Genomic DNA, 18,555 nt, shown 5'->3' with positions numbered 1-18,555 from the left:
TGGAGAAACACAGACAAACGCAGGGGTGAAAGGGCTCCGTCATGCTTGAACCTTGAACAGTGCTGACCCCTCCTGTCGATTGTTTGCAATTTCAAGCTTAAGCCACCTCCCACCAGCTGCAAAAATGATGCACAGCACTGGAGAATAGAGAGGACAGGGAAAAAAAAATACTCTACACTGTCTGTCCCAGTTTAATTCTCACAGCCTCTGTAGCTTGGTCATGTCTGTGTCAGACATGCAAGAACCAGCTTATTACTATCATGAATTCTGCATTTTCTGATAGGGAGACAAATATAGACTTTATATTTGAATCTGGCCTTGTGGTTTGGTAAATATCCATCCATTTTCTTCCACTTATCCATTCAGGGCTGGGAGGGTACACACCCTGGACAGGTCACCAACCTGTTGCAGGGCTAACACAGAGGATTTAGAACGATCAGTTAACCTAACCCCCACTAACTGCGTGTGTTTGGACTGTGGGAGGAAGCCGGAGTACCCACACAGACAAATGGTGGATTTGATCTCAGGACCTTCTTAGTGAGAGGCAACAGTGCTAACCACAATGCCACTGTGCTACCAAGGGAGGGATGGGGGAGTCACCAATGGCAAACTACAGCATAAAAATAATGAGGCTTTAAATATTTACAACTGTAAGCTTTAAATATTTCCTTTGAGGTAAATTAATCAACATCCAGAGAGTCTGGATGTTCTCAGTGTAAGGAAGACACACAGTTGAAAGCAAGTATGTGGGAATGTGGACTAATTAAGTGAAACTGCTGCAGAAAATGCTATTTGCTGGGTCTACTGCAAACTCAGTCTATATTGTTATAGATGTTAAAACACAATTTTGTCCTCCTAATGTAGAAAAGGGGAATGAAGCTGCATTTTATGAATCTTTCCGCTGCTGCAGAGAGGAGCTGCTGGCTGCTGGCTGCAGCAGTGGATCTAATACTCTTCTTTTCTGTGGTTTTCCATCATTGTTTCAAAGGAACAATGTATTTCTGTCACAGACTTCTCCGACTTGTTTTCTCATTAAGCGCATCAGCCAATGCGTCTCTGAGCTCTGCAGATAGGAATCAATCACACGCACAGGAAATCCCCTGGACTCTGGCCACGTCCTGCCCTCTTTCCCCTCTCACTCGGCCGGATCTAAATCAAACAAGCATGGCTTGGCAATGGCGGATAGGCTCTTCATCACGACTGTAACTATGGTCACACCAGGACAGTAACATCCCCATGGCTACAGGAAAATAACTGTCCTGAACATTTTTCCACTTTAAGTGGCTGCAGGAATGAAAGGAAAATTCTTTTTATGGATCAGAGAGGAAGTTCCCAACAGAAGGGAGCAGAAACTGTAGACTTTGGAGAGACAGAACAAAAAATAGTCGACTATTCCAAATAGAACTAATCTCATTTTCTTACCCTTTATTTTTTTGTCTTCCTTTTTTAATCTTGACTCACTGATAAAGTCTGACACTGTGTGAATGTGTCTGTTTGTAGTGCATATGTAGGTACATGTCATTTCTTTCTTTCTTAGGATGTTAGGAAGGGTTATGTTGCTGTGATGGCTAGAAGAGAAGAGCTGAAATCGAACAGAAATGCTCCTTTGGTATGCAGGCTTCACATTAAAAAGACTAGCTTCAAATTATATATCATATGCAACGTGCTGATAATTTCACCTGGTCCTCCGGTTTAAAAAATCACTGTTTCCAAGGTCAATAATGATGTTTCCCCCCCCCCCATCTTATTAGTGTATGTCTATGTGGGCTGCATTAGCAGCTATTAAACACCAGGGGTCACCAAACATCAATCAACAATTCTAATGTTTTTACAATCTTTTCCCAAGGACAATATAATTCTCCTTTCCCTTTTTTATCATCCACTCACTGTCTGTACACCTGTGCGTGTTTTTGTGTTTCTTCTTTCTTTTCATGTCAGTAAAATGGCTGCAATAGCTCACAATCTGCAGCCAGTTTTTCGGGCACATCTGCTCTATTAAACACCACACAGCTGGCAGTGAAAAAACATTAAAAATGAGCACCGAGTGGAAGCCGATGGGCAGCAAACCAAAGACAGTGAATGCACCTTGGCCGCATAATCCTCATTCATCCTTGTCCCTCCGCAGCACTTAGTTATTCCACTGTTTAATTATAAACAAACTGTCAAAAATCAATATTGGTTTATTTTTTTTTCCTTTTTTTCATTTTTCTCAAAGTGGGTTCTTTGTGTAAGCTGATCAATATTCCTACTTTGGCCCTGGGGGGGGGAAGGTTAAAAACGATCTATAATAGGATTCAACTCAAGCAGCAGGAATAACAACGAGCCAAACCAATTTCCCACAGGCTAACAGTGAGGTTTAACAGCACAGTTTGCCGTCCCCCGGAGCTTTAAACCATGAGATGTGAACATAGGGGTGGCAATTTGTGCTTATTAGGCCTTTCAGACTAGAAATGTTAAAGAAAAATGAGTAGATGTAACTTTTATTTGTACTTATTTATTCAGAAACACCGCCAAGGATGAATGTATCTAGTCAAAGTTATTACACTGACAGTCATGACACGGTACTGTGGCAAACAATTAATTTTCTACTTCATGTCCTGCCAGGAAGTTAATGAATATTGATATGGAAAAGGTGCACATCCCCTTATTCTCGACCTTGTCATTTATTTCAACTTATGAGGCGAAGCAGAACCCAGATCCGTATTCTCATTGGAAGACATTTGATAAATACTCTTCCTAATTTAGAGGCAAAGCAGATGGTCTTGTTGCAGCCAAAAAGAGCTGCGAAATTGGGGCAAAGAAAGAAGTGTATGTCAGCAGCAGCAGCAGCAGCAAGGTGCACTGTGAAGAGCAGGAGGTAGTGCTGCGTTTCCCAGGAGGGTTGTAGAAAGAGAAAAGCCAGCCTGCAATAAACCAGCTGTTTCCGCAAGAAATGGCTGACTGCCGGAATACCTGCTCCTCTCAGATAATATAGAATCCAAATAAGATTTCTAAGCTGTATTCTTTAAATAGCTGAAGGGACCAAAAATGAATGTGGCAGCATGTTTTGTTTTGTTTTTAAAGTAGGCTGTTAAAATCATTTAAAAAGTTGATTAATGTGCCTAGTGTGAAAATAATATCAGTCCTAATCTAGCTGATGAAGATGGATCTCCTTCACTGTGAGATACCCTCAGTGTTTCTGCTGAACAGACTGAAAAACAGCAGTCACCACAGGCTTTCATTTATCTTCTTCAGTGAGTCGTCTTTTTTTTATTCTCGAAGTTTGGATACCGTCTCCTACCAACAGCAAGCGCTTTTTTTTTTTTTTTTTAACCCATGACTAATCTGTTCCTAACCTTGACTGAACACTTTCAAGTCTCGAGGTAAATATCACTTACATGAATGTCAGTCCTGAATGGCTCTAAGGATTGTGGGAAATAACCGAAAGCTCAAAAACAGCTTCTAAATGAATGTTTTGAAGCTGTTCTGCTGAGATAACGTCATCAGCTGTCTTATATGTCGAGTTATCATTTATGTTTGGGATGTTTTTGCAGCCAGTAAGCTTCTCCAACATCAGCCATTTCTTCAGAGCACGCTGGTGATGTTTTCAATGTCATAAAGTTTACATTTTTAATTAAGCGAGTCATTATTATTCATAATCATATGAACCCAGTTTTTGGCATGTATGGTCATGCTACATCAGTGACGGTCACTTGAGTTTGTGATCTGCCAAAGATTTATGTTTCAGAATATTAGAGATTTCCCTGGAGACCGTCCTCCTAAAAAAGGGTCTCATGTTGAAGGTCATCTATGCACAAAGCCTGTAGTCAAAGATGTAAAATGTGTCTGGTGTCATAGTCTTTGGTAGCCTTTAGCTTTACTTCCTTATTGTATCATTTTGCATTCTGCTGGAGAACTCGTGCAGTAGGCGTCCTTGTAGTGTAGCATCTATGCAGGGTGAAGCATCCAGTGTGTAGGTGCTCTGCATACCTAAGCCTACATCTTGCGCCTGTGTACTGTCATCGGGGGGGCAGCGTCATAAATACTGGAACAGCTGGTATTATGAATTACTCTTTTTTTTTTTTCATGCTTCATCCTCTACAGTACATGCTTGAAGTTGTTCCCTGTCTTGTTCAAGCATCATCATGCTGTTGGCTTTTAGGAGCACTGCAGGCAAATGCTTCTCTGTAGTGCCTGTGTAGGTTGAATTCACACGACTGCAAAGTAGCACACAGAGAGACACCAACACTGGACCATAAATAATGCATCAGAAGGAGCATCGCGATCACCCTCTTCCTGTTTTATTTTCTAAGTCTTTTGTCTCCTGTGCTTTGTATTTGGTTTTACATCCCTTGTCTTGTTTTCTCAGTTAGGTTCAGCTGTTTGCCCTCATCACCTTGTGTACCTTGTGTATTTATTCCCTCAGATTGCCTTAGTTCTTTGTCGTGTCCTTCCTCATGGTTGTGTGTCTTTCTGCTCTTGTTTCCCTAGTTCTGGATTCCTTGTGCCTGGCCGACCTTCATTTGAGTGCAGAATTAAATCTGTATTTTTTAAAAGTTATTTCCCATGTTCTACGCTTGGGTCCAAATCATGTCATACCAGCCGTGCATGACAGAAACGGTGAATTTTTTACCCAAGCTATGGTCTTTTCTTTGATAATGCTGAGAAATTTTTATGCCTAAACTTAACCAAGCAGCAAGTGAAAATGGAAGCAACAGTTAAAACTGGTCAAGGATGACCTTTGAACTCCAGTTTGTGGTTGAAAGGTGTTTGTGCCACCTTCCTCCATACAAACATTTTAAAAGTGAAAACATACTTTTTGCTGCTTCAGGAATGTTGGAATAAGTCATTTCAGATTGCAGCAACAAATGACTGACATGATCATCCAGTTGGAAGACTTGTTTGGTTTAGAGCTGCTCTAATTTTTTTGACTATTTGGGGGGAAGATGAACTCTTATTCTGAGCAGTTTTGTTTAGAAACTATTTTCTTTGTATCAGACTACACCTGTAGCCTCTATGGAGGACGATAGGATGTAGACACCGCTGTTGCTCTGTTTAGCTGAGCTGTAGTGTTAGCTAGCTTGCTGCACACTTCTTTTGGTGGCCACATGTCGACAGTTGAAGGTGCGGTCATATACAGTCACTTCTGGCTCAAAGATCATGTTGACTACATGCTACATCCATCTGACTACATCCATCATGTTTGACATGTTCAGTCAAAATCAAGAAATGTGGCATATATTTAAATTTGGCTAATCTCAAGTTCATCTTCTCGTGAGCTGAGGACCAAATTCAGCATGGTTGCTATTTTTAGATCTCTCATCGGATGTCCTGATGTGTCTCTTGGACTTGTGCCTCTGAGTTGTGTGTTGGATCTCCTCCGTTGTGTCAGAAGGCCGATTCTTCCCTTTCTTTTTAGATTTTTGGGAAGCGGGTGAAGGTGAAGGGACTTAAAACTGAGGTGCAGGTGGTGAATGAAGAACGTGCTGTTACGATCCTCTCAGGTGTTGCAGCATGACCCAGATCTCAGCACGAGCCACGATCCTCGCTCGCCGCACAAGTTTGAGGTTTGGGGTGAAATCACTGAGCACAGCTGGGAGAATCTCTCTGGACGTGCCTGAAAAGACTTTGAACTGAAGGTAAGGTTTTTGATGTTTATTAACCTGCTCGTACAGTCTGTGGTCTGCACTAATTATTCAGAGTAATTTATGGTTCTTTAACTGCTCTGTGGATGTTCCTTTTCCATCAGCTGTTGGCTGCAAACTTTGTTGTTTTGTGATGGGGAAGTTAGCATTCAGTAGTGCTGAATACAATAGCTTGTTTAAATAGTTACATATTTCTGCTGAAAACAGCTCTTAATGAGGGCAGTGAAACTGAACCCTGCAGCAAATGAGCTGTAAACCCTAAAACTGTTGGATCAAACAGACTCACGATGTTTCCTAGAACTGCAGAGTTAGTAAGGATTTGGAACCCCTTTCACATCACACACACACACACACACACACACACACACACACACACACACACACACACACACACACACACACACGGACACAGAACAGCCTTAGCTTTTATTTGTTAGCATAATTTAGCCAATACATTCATTTTTTGATACATTTTGGTGGTGCTTTTCATAGCTTGGAAGAAATATGGATTCAAATAACTCACTGCAGAGTTTTCACCTTGTTACGCACCAGGTGTCTACACAGATATGCAGCTGTTGTGATCAGTGTCTCAAGTTGAAACAGTGTGATTCTCTTCATCACACTGCAGCAGAGTAATATCTTGCTCGAGAGAAGTCGATGTATCGGTTTAAGGATTATCATCTTCTGGCGTGCTGCATGTTTTTGTCAGCCCTCGGGAAGCGCAGATGCAAATCTTGGCTTTGTTTTTCAAAAGCACCGCTTGGCTCTAAAGAACATCTTTGTGTCTTTAAAGCCTTCAGAATGAGATAAAGTTATAAATCAGGCAGACAGTTTGGGGAATTAGGCCTCCACCGTGTCAGCCTGGTTTTAATGCTGCTGTCATATCTGCCTTTGAATCGACTCAGATGCATCCAAATGTGTCCAAGCAATGCACCGGGAGCTCAGGTAGAAAGAAAGAGGATCTGCAATTATTTTCCACTCTAAATGATCACTGATTGATCTGTGAAACAGGACAGACTGTGGGCATTCACATCTTTTACTGTTTCCAGCTGGTTATGAAATGTTTGATACACATAATAGCTATTTGAGCAATAAACTGAACCAGTGATTGCCATAATGGATTCGCTGGGGGTTGTTATGCTGTCGCCAATTTGTCTCAAGGCAATTGTTCTAGAAGAAATTACCATTTTGCTGCAGTTTTATTAGCGATCATTCCCTGTGGTGACTGTTTCTCATAAGTTTCTGTGAGAGGCTGAGCGCGTGCATGTGAGAGAGACTTCAGCTGAAACTGAGTAACAAAATTGGATTTTGACATTACGGTTGAATTTGCTCAACCTTGAAAAACTAAACATCCAGTGTTGGATTTTGCTCAAAAGAAATAAGAGCTTTTTGAGTAACCTGAGAAAAAAAAAAATCCATCAAGAAAAAAGTCAGGAGTAATAATGAAAAGACAGTCATCTGTGTAACAGATTTGCAGGCTCATTGTGCAGTGCTTTTACACAGAGACAGTTCCAGGGGCGATGACTCGCCCTTCACAAGACACGTTTCGAAATAACCATCATAGAGAAGCATACAGACAAAAACTAACACCACAACTGTTACATTATCTATACAACCCACACGAATGTACCCTTTGGTCACTGCACACGTTTTCGAGGGCCAAAAAAAGGTGTATATCTGCACCATTTCTTCTAGATTTGCAGGTACGATATCAGGAGATATTAGGTAAAATAGTAATTTTACTCTTCAATTTAGTCTTTGTTCTCCTTGTGTTTGGAGGGTTTTCCACATTTTCCTTCTACAGGTGTGCAGTTTTAGTTTAACTGGTGATTGTAAGTTGGCTGTAGTTGCAGCTACATGAAGCTTGGAGTGATCAGTAAGACCAGAAAAAGTGCTAAAAATGTGATTTCCAATTGTATGAAAGAAAAAATAATTCAAATAAATGAACAGGTACCCCTTTACCCAATTTCAAACCTTTTTTTAACAGATTAATTACATTATGGTGCATCATATTCGCTTATTGTCTCCCTGGAAATACAATAAGAGTCTATCTATTTATCTAAGCCTAGTTTCAGGGGGAATATTTGTTCTTTCTGTAACATTTCATTCTTCCTTCTTTCATTGTTCTTCTTGAACATGCGCTTCAGGTGTGAGATGCCGGTGAGAGAACGCAGTGAGACAGACCGCGCTGCAGACGAATGTCACCGGCTTTGTCTCTGCTGCATGCCGTTTAAAGGGAACTGCCCCTTTAACCGCGTGGCCGTACTGCTCATGCTCGGGGCTTTGTGCCGGAGTTTCCCCCCTGTCAGAAACCAGCTGTGCGGACCGAAGAGCGAGAGCAGCAGACAACAGAAAGAAACAGAAGAAGCGACGTTCCGGGGGTGGGGTGGGGGGGGAGCTGCGGCTGTCGCATCCTCTGATAACGAACCCGGGCAGAGGGGAGGGCGCGTCTTTGTCTGGGAACACATCCAGCAGGAGAGGAGCGCACGATCATCAGAGCTCCGGGGTTTTATTTTATCTCCTGGATTACAGTTTTTCAACGCTTGGGGAGCATCACCCGGTCGCGATCGCGCGTATATATCGGAAACTGCACACTGGAAGTTATCTGGAAGACTCTTATGGACGCGCGCAAGAGGGCTTTTTAATGTTTCCGTTAGTCAGAGCGGATGGATCTTAGAGGAAATGCATTTACGGGTTTTTTAAACAGCTGAACACCTTCCATCAAAGTTTCATCTCTTTTGTCCCGTCCCGCAGCTTCTTCCCCGCCGCTCGGCATGTTCTGACAGCGCGTAACGGTTGTTTTCCTGCGCCTTTCCCCCACAGGCGTCACAGGTAAGCTGCTTGAGCCAACTGACACCTTAGCTGATGACAACAGATCACCTCACAGCGTAACGTGACAGGTCGTTTCTCAGCTTGCAGCCTCCGAAAAAACAAAAAAAACAAACAAAAACGCGTCCGTCCTGCGTCCATTATGGGCCACGTTAGCGGGACACATCTACTCACCTGGACCAAGTCTTCGAGGAGCAGGTCCCGGGAAGTGTTGAAAATATACCTGGGAGTATTGACGATGCTTCATCTCGTGCTCCGCGCGGAAGCATCGTCGGTGTCCAAGTCTTGTGAAAAAAGCTGTTTTTCAGGGAAGTGCATCAACGGCACCTGCGTGTGTGACCACGGCTGGGTCGGGGATCAGTGCCAGCACTGTCAGGGAAGATTCAAGTAAGTTATCTGCAAATGTTATCTGCCACGTGCCTTAATGTGTTCAAATCGTACCTGTTGTAATGATTCCTGTATCACTGAGCAAAGCCCCAAACTGACTTTAGGCTTCTGAAGCAGCCTCTAAGGTGTGCGATGGTTCTCATGTCCATTAGTTAACTTATCTCACTGCTCGGGGATTAAGTGAAAAATATTCACCTGCGTTTAAAGCCGAGCACCGTGGCTGATAGCTGGCTCTATTGTCAGAGTATATCAGGGTAAATTAATGCCACAGCAAAACAAAGACGGGCACGTATCATAATCATAATTTATTTAAAAATGAGTAGAGCTGAGTTTTTATTGTCTTGGTGTAATAAAAAAAAAATCTCAGTGCAGGAATGCTACATGTAACCTGACTAGGTCATGGTTATATATGCATGTGTTGTGAGGTGTAGTGTACTGCATAGGTTTGTTTGGTTCGCTGCATGTGTGTAAACACATTTCTAAATAGGAGGACATGAAATTTTAAAGCCCAGACACCAGACCGGTCTCTGCTGTAGAGTTGCGCGCCTGAGTCTCCTTCAGCTGCCATCTAGTAAGTGATTCAGCCATTACACAGCTGATGTCTTGCCTGCGATGTTTTCTGAAAAAAAAACAAAGCTGAAATATAAGTGAGTATGAAGTAGCATTTGTAAATGAAAAGGTGTGTTCAAAAATGAAATACCCTGTATGGAGGTGAGGTGGAGTAAGCGAGCAGTTTTAGAATCTACGCATATCACAGAGAACCCGGCATGGTCATCACTCAGCTCCACCCCGGGAAGGAAAGAAACCTTCTTACTTCTTAAGGAAACCTAAACAAAGGTGACTTAAGGTGTCAAGTTCTGGTTAACTTCTACAGAGGGTGTGGGAGGCTGCACCGTATTCTGCTCCAATTAAAAATTTCTGTTAAAAGATTCGCAAGGACACACAAAAAACCCTTCAGTCAAAAAATAGAAAGAAAAAAGAAAGAATAGGCACTTCTTTTTGTAGAAGCATTTATTAGTACAAACCGCTGTCACCTGTTGAGCAACAGGCAGACAGGAGAAAAAAAAAACATCACAAGGAGGTGATCACAACTACACAATACACTGCTGGTGTGCGCCCTAGAAAGGACTGCAGCGAAATATATATATTCAGTCATTCTGTGAGTCACTCACCTCGGCCTGGCACCAAGGGGGAGCCCTGGTACACCTGTCCCAGGTGGGCTGACTTGATCCCTTCTGGTGTTCTGAATTGTTTTTAGTCTGGCGCCAACGGGGCCAGGTTTCCTTGGGAGACCCTAACAGGTGCAAAGGTGCAGATTCACAGAGGTTGAAGTAACTCCAGCCCCACCACCAGAATAGGTTTAAAAAAAAAAAAAAAAAAGCATCCCTTCTAAGAAGTTTAGGTGTAGAAACATAATCAGTACCAATGTATTTCATAGCAGATATGTTTTAATACTTTAAAGTAGTAGTAGTAGGCTGCAACTGTATTTTCTTATCTTTTGATCTTATGCTAATTTTCTTTACTACATCTGTGTTTATTAATAGAAGTTTTTTCCAACGCATGCTGTACTCACTAATAATCACTCCACCCACTGCTGTTTTGACTGGATTATTGACTCTTTATGGCACTAAGGAAGCTCCACATCACATATGCATAATGATAAAAGTGAGAAAATGTTAAAATGTTGCTGTTGGGAAAAAAAAAAGCAGACAAGAATCAGTGTAGTCACTGAATGTCATGTGTAGGTCAGGTTAGGCCTGAAATATCTGCTTCCAGCTACCAAAAGTTATTGTGATAAGCCTTCCTGGGGAGTGTGTGTACCTGATAAACAGGCAGCTTCGTCAAATCTCAAATTAAAGAAAAGTTGTAATGCAGGTGTTTCATGTTTGACTTTGATCTTTGAGAGAAAAACGGCTTTAGATGTTGGAAAAGGGACTTGGAACAGATATTGACCTCTCTCCACCTGAGAGCAGTTTAAATGGTTAGATCCCCTTTCCCTCTGTCAGTAATGCTTTTTGGCATTATTCACCCCTCATATCCTCCAGAGCGAACAAGGATACCTTGTCACAGTCACCTGCAGCTTGCTGTGCCTGAGTATGGATGAAGAAATGGCAGGACACCAGTTTGGTATTTTCTCTCTAAAGGACTGTATCGATTCTTTAGTCAATATGAATGTAGCGAGACCAGTGGACAACACAGAACCGCAGGGATAAGCGTTTCTTCTTAGGAGCTGCCTGATAACATTTGCTAACACCGAGTGCTTCTTATATACGAGCAATGCTGAAGGATGGGACTGTTCTATCAAAGAGGTAGAACAGCTGTGCGGTCAAATTGCCTAATGAGGCGATTGCTCGTGCAAATAATAAAATAATAAAAATGCTGTAACTTAATCATTCATGACAGTGTTGCAGTATTAATCTACAGTATGTTTAACCCTTACATTACCACTTTACAACTATACAACTGAAGGATTACTATGAGGGGTCACCAAGCAGAGGTCTAGGAATCCGAAGGTCCCTGCAGCAGACTGCATCTGTTTGGAAAGTTTACATTTTCCTGTTTGAGTTGTCAGTTTGCTACAAAGGGCCACTAAAACGGGACTCAAATGACTACAGTGAGACTTACATGACCATAAAGAAAGATAACACGACTGTAAAGAGACACAAGCAATAAGAAATAACCACAAAGGGACTCAAAATGACCACAAAGAGATACTTTAATGACTACAGAGAAAGATAAAATGACCACCAAATGACAAAGGCTCACAACAAAAACCAAACACGAATAGAGACTTGCTGAAAAAAACACCCAAAACACAAGATCCTAAATGACCAAAGAATCAACATGACCACAGGGAGAAATATATAACCACAAAGAGACACTAACTCATGAAAAATATGAAAAAAAAACCTACAAACAAATGAAAATGACTTGATTGGGCCTTTAATTTTTTTCTCTTAGGAATAGAATAGACTAGAATAGAATAGAATGCCTTTATTGTTATTATACAGGATGTGCAATGAGATTGGAGGGCCACTCCTGTTCAGTGCCATGCAATAGAAAGTCAAACTTTCTTAAATAAAAATATAATAATCTAATATAATCTAAAAATATACAGAAAATAAAATGTATTAAAAATACAGAAAATAAGATATTACACAATATAGGAGTGATAGATATTGTTCAGTATGAATAATATATGTGGCAAAAAAAAGCAGGGCAAGGCTCTGGGAATTGAACCTAGGACTTTTAAATGTCTTAACAGCACGCGATGGCATTAATTAATATTGATGTCGGACCACCTTTTGCAGCTATAACAGCTTCAACTCTTCTAGGAAGGCATTCCACGAGGTTTAGGAGCGTATTTATCAGACTTTTTGACCATTCGTCTGCATTTGTGAGGTCAGGCACTGATGTTGAAGGCCTGGCTCACAGTCTCCGCTTCCAAAAGGTGTTCTATCAGGTTGTGGTCAGGACTCTGTGCAGGCCAGTCAAGTTCTTCCACACCAAACGCTCATCCGTGTCTTTACTCACACTGGTGTGCAGTAATGTTGGAACAGAACATGTCAACTCCTGAAAAACACCCCCACACCCTAACCCCCCCCTTCACCAAACTTTACACTTGGCACAATGCTGTCAGTCAGGTACTGTTCTCCTGCCAAACAAAGTCCATTGGATTGCCAGATGGAGAAGTGATTCGTCACTCCAGAGATCACGTCTCCACTGCTCTAGAGTCCAGTGGCATCGTGCTTTACACCACTGCATCCAAAACTTTGCAATGCACTTGGTGATGTAAGGCTTGGATGCAGCTGCTCCGCCATGGAAACCCATTCATGAAGCTCTCTGCACACTGTTCTTGAGCTAATGTGAAGGTCACATGATGTTTGGAGGTCTGTAGTGATTGACTCTGCAGAAAGTTGGCGACCTCTGTGCACTATGTGCCTCAGCATCTGCTGATCTCGGTCTGTGATTTTTACGTGGCCTACCACTTTGTGGCTCCGCTTTGTTATAATGCCACTAACAGCGGACTGTGGAATATTTAGTAATGAGGAAATTTCACGACTGGACTTGTTGCACAGGTGGCATCCTATGATGGTACCACAGTGAAGTTTGATGAGCTTCTGAGAGCGACCCATTTTTTCACAGATGTTTGTAGAAGCAGTCTGCATGCCAAGGTGCTTGATTTTATACACCTGTGGTCATGAAAGTGATTGGAACACCTGAATTTAATGATTTGGATGGGTGAGTGAATACTTTTGGCAATATAGTTTACGTGGGAAGTGACATGAGGGGGAAAAAACAAAAACTTGTTCTGCTGTCCAGCAGTAAATAAGACATGTCACTCATGCACAGTTCAAAATGAATACTTATCCATGCTTTTACCTCAGTTCATCCACTGTATGAAACAAAATGTTTTTGCTCCGTTCCCTCTCTCTTTTAACCACCTTTCTTCTGATTGGTTGCCCCCTGTAAACAAAGTTTGAATAGCAGGTGAGCTGGAGTATTCCCTCTCTCTGACATCATACAGAGCCTAGAGTAGAAAAAACTGTAACTGAGCACTTAAAGGTCAGTTAAACATTTGGCACATATAAAATTATTTGAAACTTCACTGTATGGAAAATATCTAGAGAAAAACAAAACTTTTTTTTTTTTATATCAGGTTGTAAACATGTTTATTTCTGTAGTTTGCTGGTCTTATTTTACGTGGGAGTTTATGTGGATTTTGAACCTGCCTCAAGTGGCCACTTCAGGAACTGCAGTTTTCAGTATTTCAGCATTAGCTTAATTTTTCAGCTCTGGAGGTTGTACACGGTATGGTTGACATATGAAAAGATGGCATTAAAGAAATGGATTTCTAATTTTGTGTGTAAAATGAAAATGTGCCTTTGCATTAAGCTCTGCATTTCTAAATCGCCCAATAAGTCAGCAGACAAACACTCAAGGTTATTTCTGGAGATTGTGAGCAAGCAGAGCTTCATTGTCAACAACCTGTATTACAGAAACACTACTGTCCAAATAGTTGTATTATCTAAAGGGATTCACTGTACTTCTGGCTACATCAGCTGCATCTATAGTGAGGACAGACTGGAGAGCAGCAGAGCAGAGAGAGAAAGTGATCTGTGCTTCAATACCTCTGCTCTGTCTTGAAAATGCTCCATACTAAAGCTTTACTGGCCATTGGATTGCACTTGGATGATCAGGACACACACACACACACACACACACACACAATGCACTGTCTCATATCCACATAGACAGATCCAATAAAGGAGAAATAGGGAGACAACTCTGCTTGTCTATTGATTTAAGGCATTGGTGCTCTGTTCGGTTTTATTGGTCCATAGTATCACTCTGTTTTCCAAAGATATTTTCTCTCTCCTGTTTTTTTTTTCCTGTCCTGCTCTCTCTTTGTTTTTCTTTTAATACAAACTACAGCACATATACACACACATGACACAAAACACATTTGGACAGGTCAATCAAAACTCTCAACTTTAAAATTCAGTTTCTTTTAATTAAATGGTACTGTATAAATAAGTCTTTTAACCATGACACTATGGTTAACATTGTTTTGCTGCATTATAGAATCCACACTGTGTTTTCTTTTGTCTTTGGTTTTGTAGCAGTTTATTTACATGAGAACTTTCTGTCACATTGAAAGAACCCATCGTCTTAAAGGTCAACATCTGCCCAAGACAACACTTAAAAAGCCCGACTAATGAACAATCCCCTAACTTTTATTTTGAAAGTTCAGTCACTGTCAACAAGGTAGCTCCCGTCCTCATCCTGTAGTAATTCTGATCAGGTCGCTCTTGTTGTGGTTCTCAGTGACATTCTGCTGCTCTTGGTCAGACTCTTTCTTGTTCTGCTCTGGAGATGTGTCGCAAACTGGAGAATGGCTCAAAGCAGAACCCACAGCAGCTGAAGAGCTGGTGCCACTACAATGAGCTCAAAGAGGCTGCAGAGCAGAATGTCCCCATTCTGCCCTCCGCTGCTCTCCAAGGTGGAGGAAACTTGTGTTTAACATCCATTTTTACAAGTAGTGGCTCTATGATGTGGTGGTTTACACATCTGACTTACATGGAAACGATGCCCGGTCTGTGAGACAGACCCAGCCTCTGTGGGTCACAAGCTAGGGCACTCCTACTGCCTGTTCCAAGCCTGGGTAAATGGGAGGGTTGGCTCAAGCAGGCCATTTGGCATAAAATCTGTGCCAACAGTTCAGTCCCCAGTAGCAACCCTTTGGGAAATAAAGCAGCAGCTGAAAGTACTTACCCTTCACAAGTTGTGCTTGTGTCCTCCTGCTAAAGTAAACTGAACTCTTATTTTAGTCCTGTGTTGGGCCTGTAACTACCAGACGTCTGTTCAGCCATTTGGTGAACGCATTCATTTATTTGACTGCGATCTGCTGATGGTCACTAAGACTGGACAGGACAGTAAAGATGTACTCACACTCAGTCCAGTACATGCCCTGCACCGATGGGAAAGGCGGTACAGCACCAAACCTCAATATTTCCATAACGTCCACCAAAGTACAGGAATGAGGGGAATCTGGGTGTTATTAGTACATCCATCCATCCATCCATCCATCCATCCAGCTACCTCAGACAGCTCCTGCATAATTTGGTACAGTTCATAAATGTAGCACTGGATTCATTAAAAAAAAACAAACAAAAAAAACACTGTATTTGAATATGCTGTACTTTTGAAAACAACTCAAATTTCACTGATGAAAACCAAGTATATGATGTCCAAATCAAGCACATTCATCTTTCACAGCTCCTCTCAGCTACTTTTTTGTAAACATTGTTCAAACACCGAATTGAAGAGTCTCTTTAAGGCTAGTGCACAATCAGCAGGAGTAAATCATAAACAGCAAAGGACCAAGTGGCAAGGAAAAAATACCCTCAATAGAAGGATTTCTGCAAACTAAATAGGTTACCTGTTTATCCTTGATTAGCCTCATGGTTGGAAGGAGGTGGTGGTGAAACACCTGCGTAATGGTGACATCAGGCCGCTTCAACAGCAAACTAACACATCAAAGTAAATCTTTTTGCCCAAGGTTTTTGAATAAACCACCGCATTAATCTTGCTTTGCTTCTTGCATGTTAAGTGAAAGCCGACAGTGAAGTGAATGCAGACTGATTAAACATTTTGAACCATCATCTCCCAACAGAGATGTGGCAGGGGGTCTGGAAAAAAGATGCTGATGGTACTAATTGATAGAGAAGAAAATAAAACGTGGTTGTTACCATAGAGCCAGATGGAGGGAACTCAGTTTATCAGGGTTGGGTGTGATAAATACAGCATAACTAAATACAGTATACTTGACTCCAGAATCAAACAGCACTCTGTTAGATGATAATACAATATTGTACTTGTCATGTCCTGGGCCGTTGGCCCAGCGTTTTGTGTTAATAAGTTTATTTCCTGAGTTTGTCCTCCCTGTATGTTTGTCATGTTCCCAGTGTTGTGACTTGTCTGCGTGTTCCTTGGTTTATCACTTCCTGTTTTATTTTGCCTATGTGATTTCCTTGTGCTTTGTGTTTAGCTTTGCTTCCCCTGTGTAATTAGTTTCATTTGCCTCACCTGTTGTTCCCTGCTGTTTCCTCTTGCCCTGATTACCCAGTGTGTATTTAAGCCCTCAGTTTTCATTTTTTCTCTGTCGCGTCGTTGATGTTTTGTGCCCGCATGTTCCTGTGTTCCCTGTGCCTGCCCTTCGTCTCCCCGTGCCTCCCTTCCAAGGTTTTTGTATTTGTGTCTCCCCGTTGAAATAAATCCCCTTTTTAGTTATGTTTGCTTCTGGAGTCCTTCATGTGAGTCCTTCCTCGTCCGTTTCCTCCCCGGCCATGACAGAACGACGCGACCATTACAAAACCCCCTCCGGCTCCAATTTTTTCGACGGCACTCGTCTAGCGCTGGGGGGCCCGGCGTCTTTGAACAGTCCCCGTCATCGTCACTCACCTGCCTCCCCTTTCGCTGATCCCTCCCTTCCTCGGCAGCCGCGGAGGAGAGGGAGTTCCCGGCAGCAACGGCGGAAGGCACCCCGAGACCCGAGCGGTATAACGCCGCGGACCGCTTCACCACTTCACACCCAATCCTCCGTTTCCGTGAGTAACACTGGCTTCAACGCTACTATGCCTGCGGACAATTATTCCCGTCACCCCCCTGCCTTTCCCCTCCCTGAGGTGGCAAAGCAGACCATTATCCGTTGGGTGGATTCACTGGTTATGGACCTTCTGGCTGACCCATGTGAGCAGGAACAGCAACAGCTCACGGCCCAGCTGCAAGGGCTAGTCGATGATTACCCTTGGTTATTTGGCTCTCTGCATGGGTTAGTGCAGGATTTCTTAACCTCCACCCTTCACCTACAGCAGTCCCCAGTGTCAGCTCATTCTCAGTCCCCAGTGTCAGCGCATTCTCAGTGCCCGGTGTCAGCTGTGTCTCAGTCTCCCCAGTCAGCTGTGCCTCAGGCTGCTTCCACGCGGCCAGTTTTGACGTACTCAGGCCCCTCTAGCCTTCAGTCGGTTTCCCTAATGTCTGTTCACCCTAGCACTCTGTCAGTTCCTCCAGTGTCAGTTCCTCCAGTGTCAGCTCCTCCTCAGTCGCAGTGTTCCCAGTCAGCTGTAGCTCCAGCTCCTCCTCAGTCGCAGTGTTCCCAGTCAGCTGTAGCTCCAGCTCCTCCTCAGTCGCAGTGTTCCCAGTCAGCTGTAGCTCCAGCTCCTCCTCAGTCGCAGTGTTCCCAGTCAGCTGTAGCTCCAGCTCCTCCTCAGTCGCAGTGTTCCCAGTCAGCTGTAGCTCCAGCTCCTCCTCAGTCGCAGTGTTCCCAGTCAGCTGTAGCTCCAGCTCCTCCTCAGTCGCAGTGTTCCCAGTCAGCTGTAGCTCCAGCTCCTCCTCAGTCGCAGTCTCAGACCCCTCAGTTAGCTCCAGCTCCCTCTGCTCACCCTGCTCCCGCTCCCTTGGATCCAGCTCCCCCTGCACCCGTACCTGTTCCGCGGGTGGGGGCAGCCACGGACGGGCTGACCTCTGCACCCGTTCCTGTTCCGCGGGTGGGGGCAGCCACGGACGGGCTGACCTCTGCACCCGTTCCTGTTCCGCGGGTGGGGGCAGCCACGGACGGGCTGACCTCTGCACCCGTTCCTGTTCCGCGGGTGGGGGCAACCAGGTCCAAGCCTTCGCATCGGTTTTCTGTGTTAGCTGCAGCAGCAGGGTCTCAGTCAGCTCTAGCTCCAGTCGCTCTCCCTCGCCTTCAGTCAGCTCCAGTAACTCTTCCTCGGTCCCCAGTGTCAGCTGTTTCAGTGCCCTCTCAGTCAGTTCCCTCAGCCCCTGTCTTAGTTCCTTCGGTTTTGGTCCCAGTTCCCTCAGCTCCTGCTCCTTCTGTAGCTCCAGTAGTGTCAGCTCCCTCTCAGGCCCCAGTGTCAGCGAGCTCTCGGTCTGTCTCCACGCAGCCAGATCTCCCTAGCTCTCGGTCTGTCTCCACGCAGCCAGATCTCCCTAGCTCTCGGTCTGTCTCCACGCAGCCAGATCTCCCTAGCTCTCGGTCTGTCTCCACGCAGCCAGATCTCCCTAGCTCTCGGTCTGTTTCCACGCAGCCAGATCTCCCTAGCTCTCGGTCTGTTTCCACGCAGCCAGATCTCCCTAGCTCTCGGTCTGTTTCCACGCAGCCAGATCTCCCTAGCTCTCGGTCTGTTTCCACGCAGCCAGATCTCCCTAG

The 18,555-nt window shown here is 43.6% G+C and overlaps 1 protein-coding gene across 2 annotated transcripts in view; it reads left to right on the top strand.

The window, feature by feature from the left end:
- The first annotated feature begins 8,054 nt into the window (after positions 1-8,054).
- The window catches only part of atrnl1a (attractin-like 1a), a 325,565-nt gene continuing 315,064 nt past the window's right edge, over positions 8,055-18,555 (top strand). For both annotated transcript variants that reach the window (XR_004021095.1, XM_030748010.1), the window contains exon 1: positions 8,055-8,840. Coding sequence is in view for 1 of the 2 variants with exons in the window: in XM_030748010.1 (XP_030603870.1) it covers positions 8,596-8,840 (245 nt within the window). In the remaining variant the exon portion in view is untranslated. The remainder of the gene's footprint in view (positions 8,841-18,555) is intronic.

The sequence above is a fragment of the Archocentrus centrarchus genome, chromosome 15 (assembly GCF_007364275.1).
Source record: "Archocentrus centrarchus isolate MPI-CPG fArcCen1 chromosome 15, fArcCen1, whole genome shotgun sequence".
NCBI lineage: Eukaryota > Metazoa > Chordata > Actinopteri > Cichliformes > Cichlidae > Archocentrus > Archocentrus centrarchus.
Note: the sequence above shows the minus strand (reverse complement) of the source record. Positions and strands in the feature narration are given on the sequence as shown.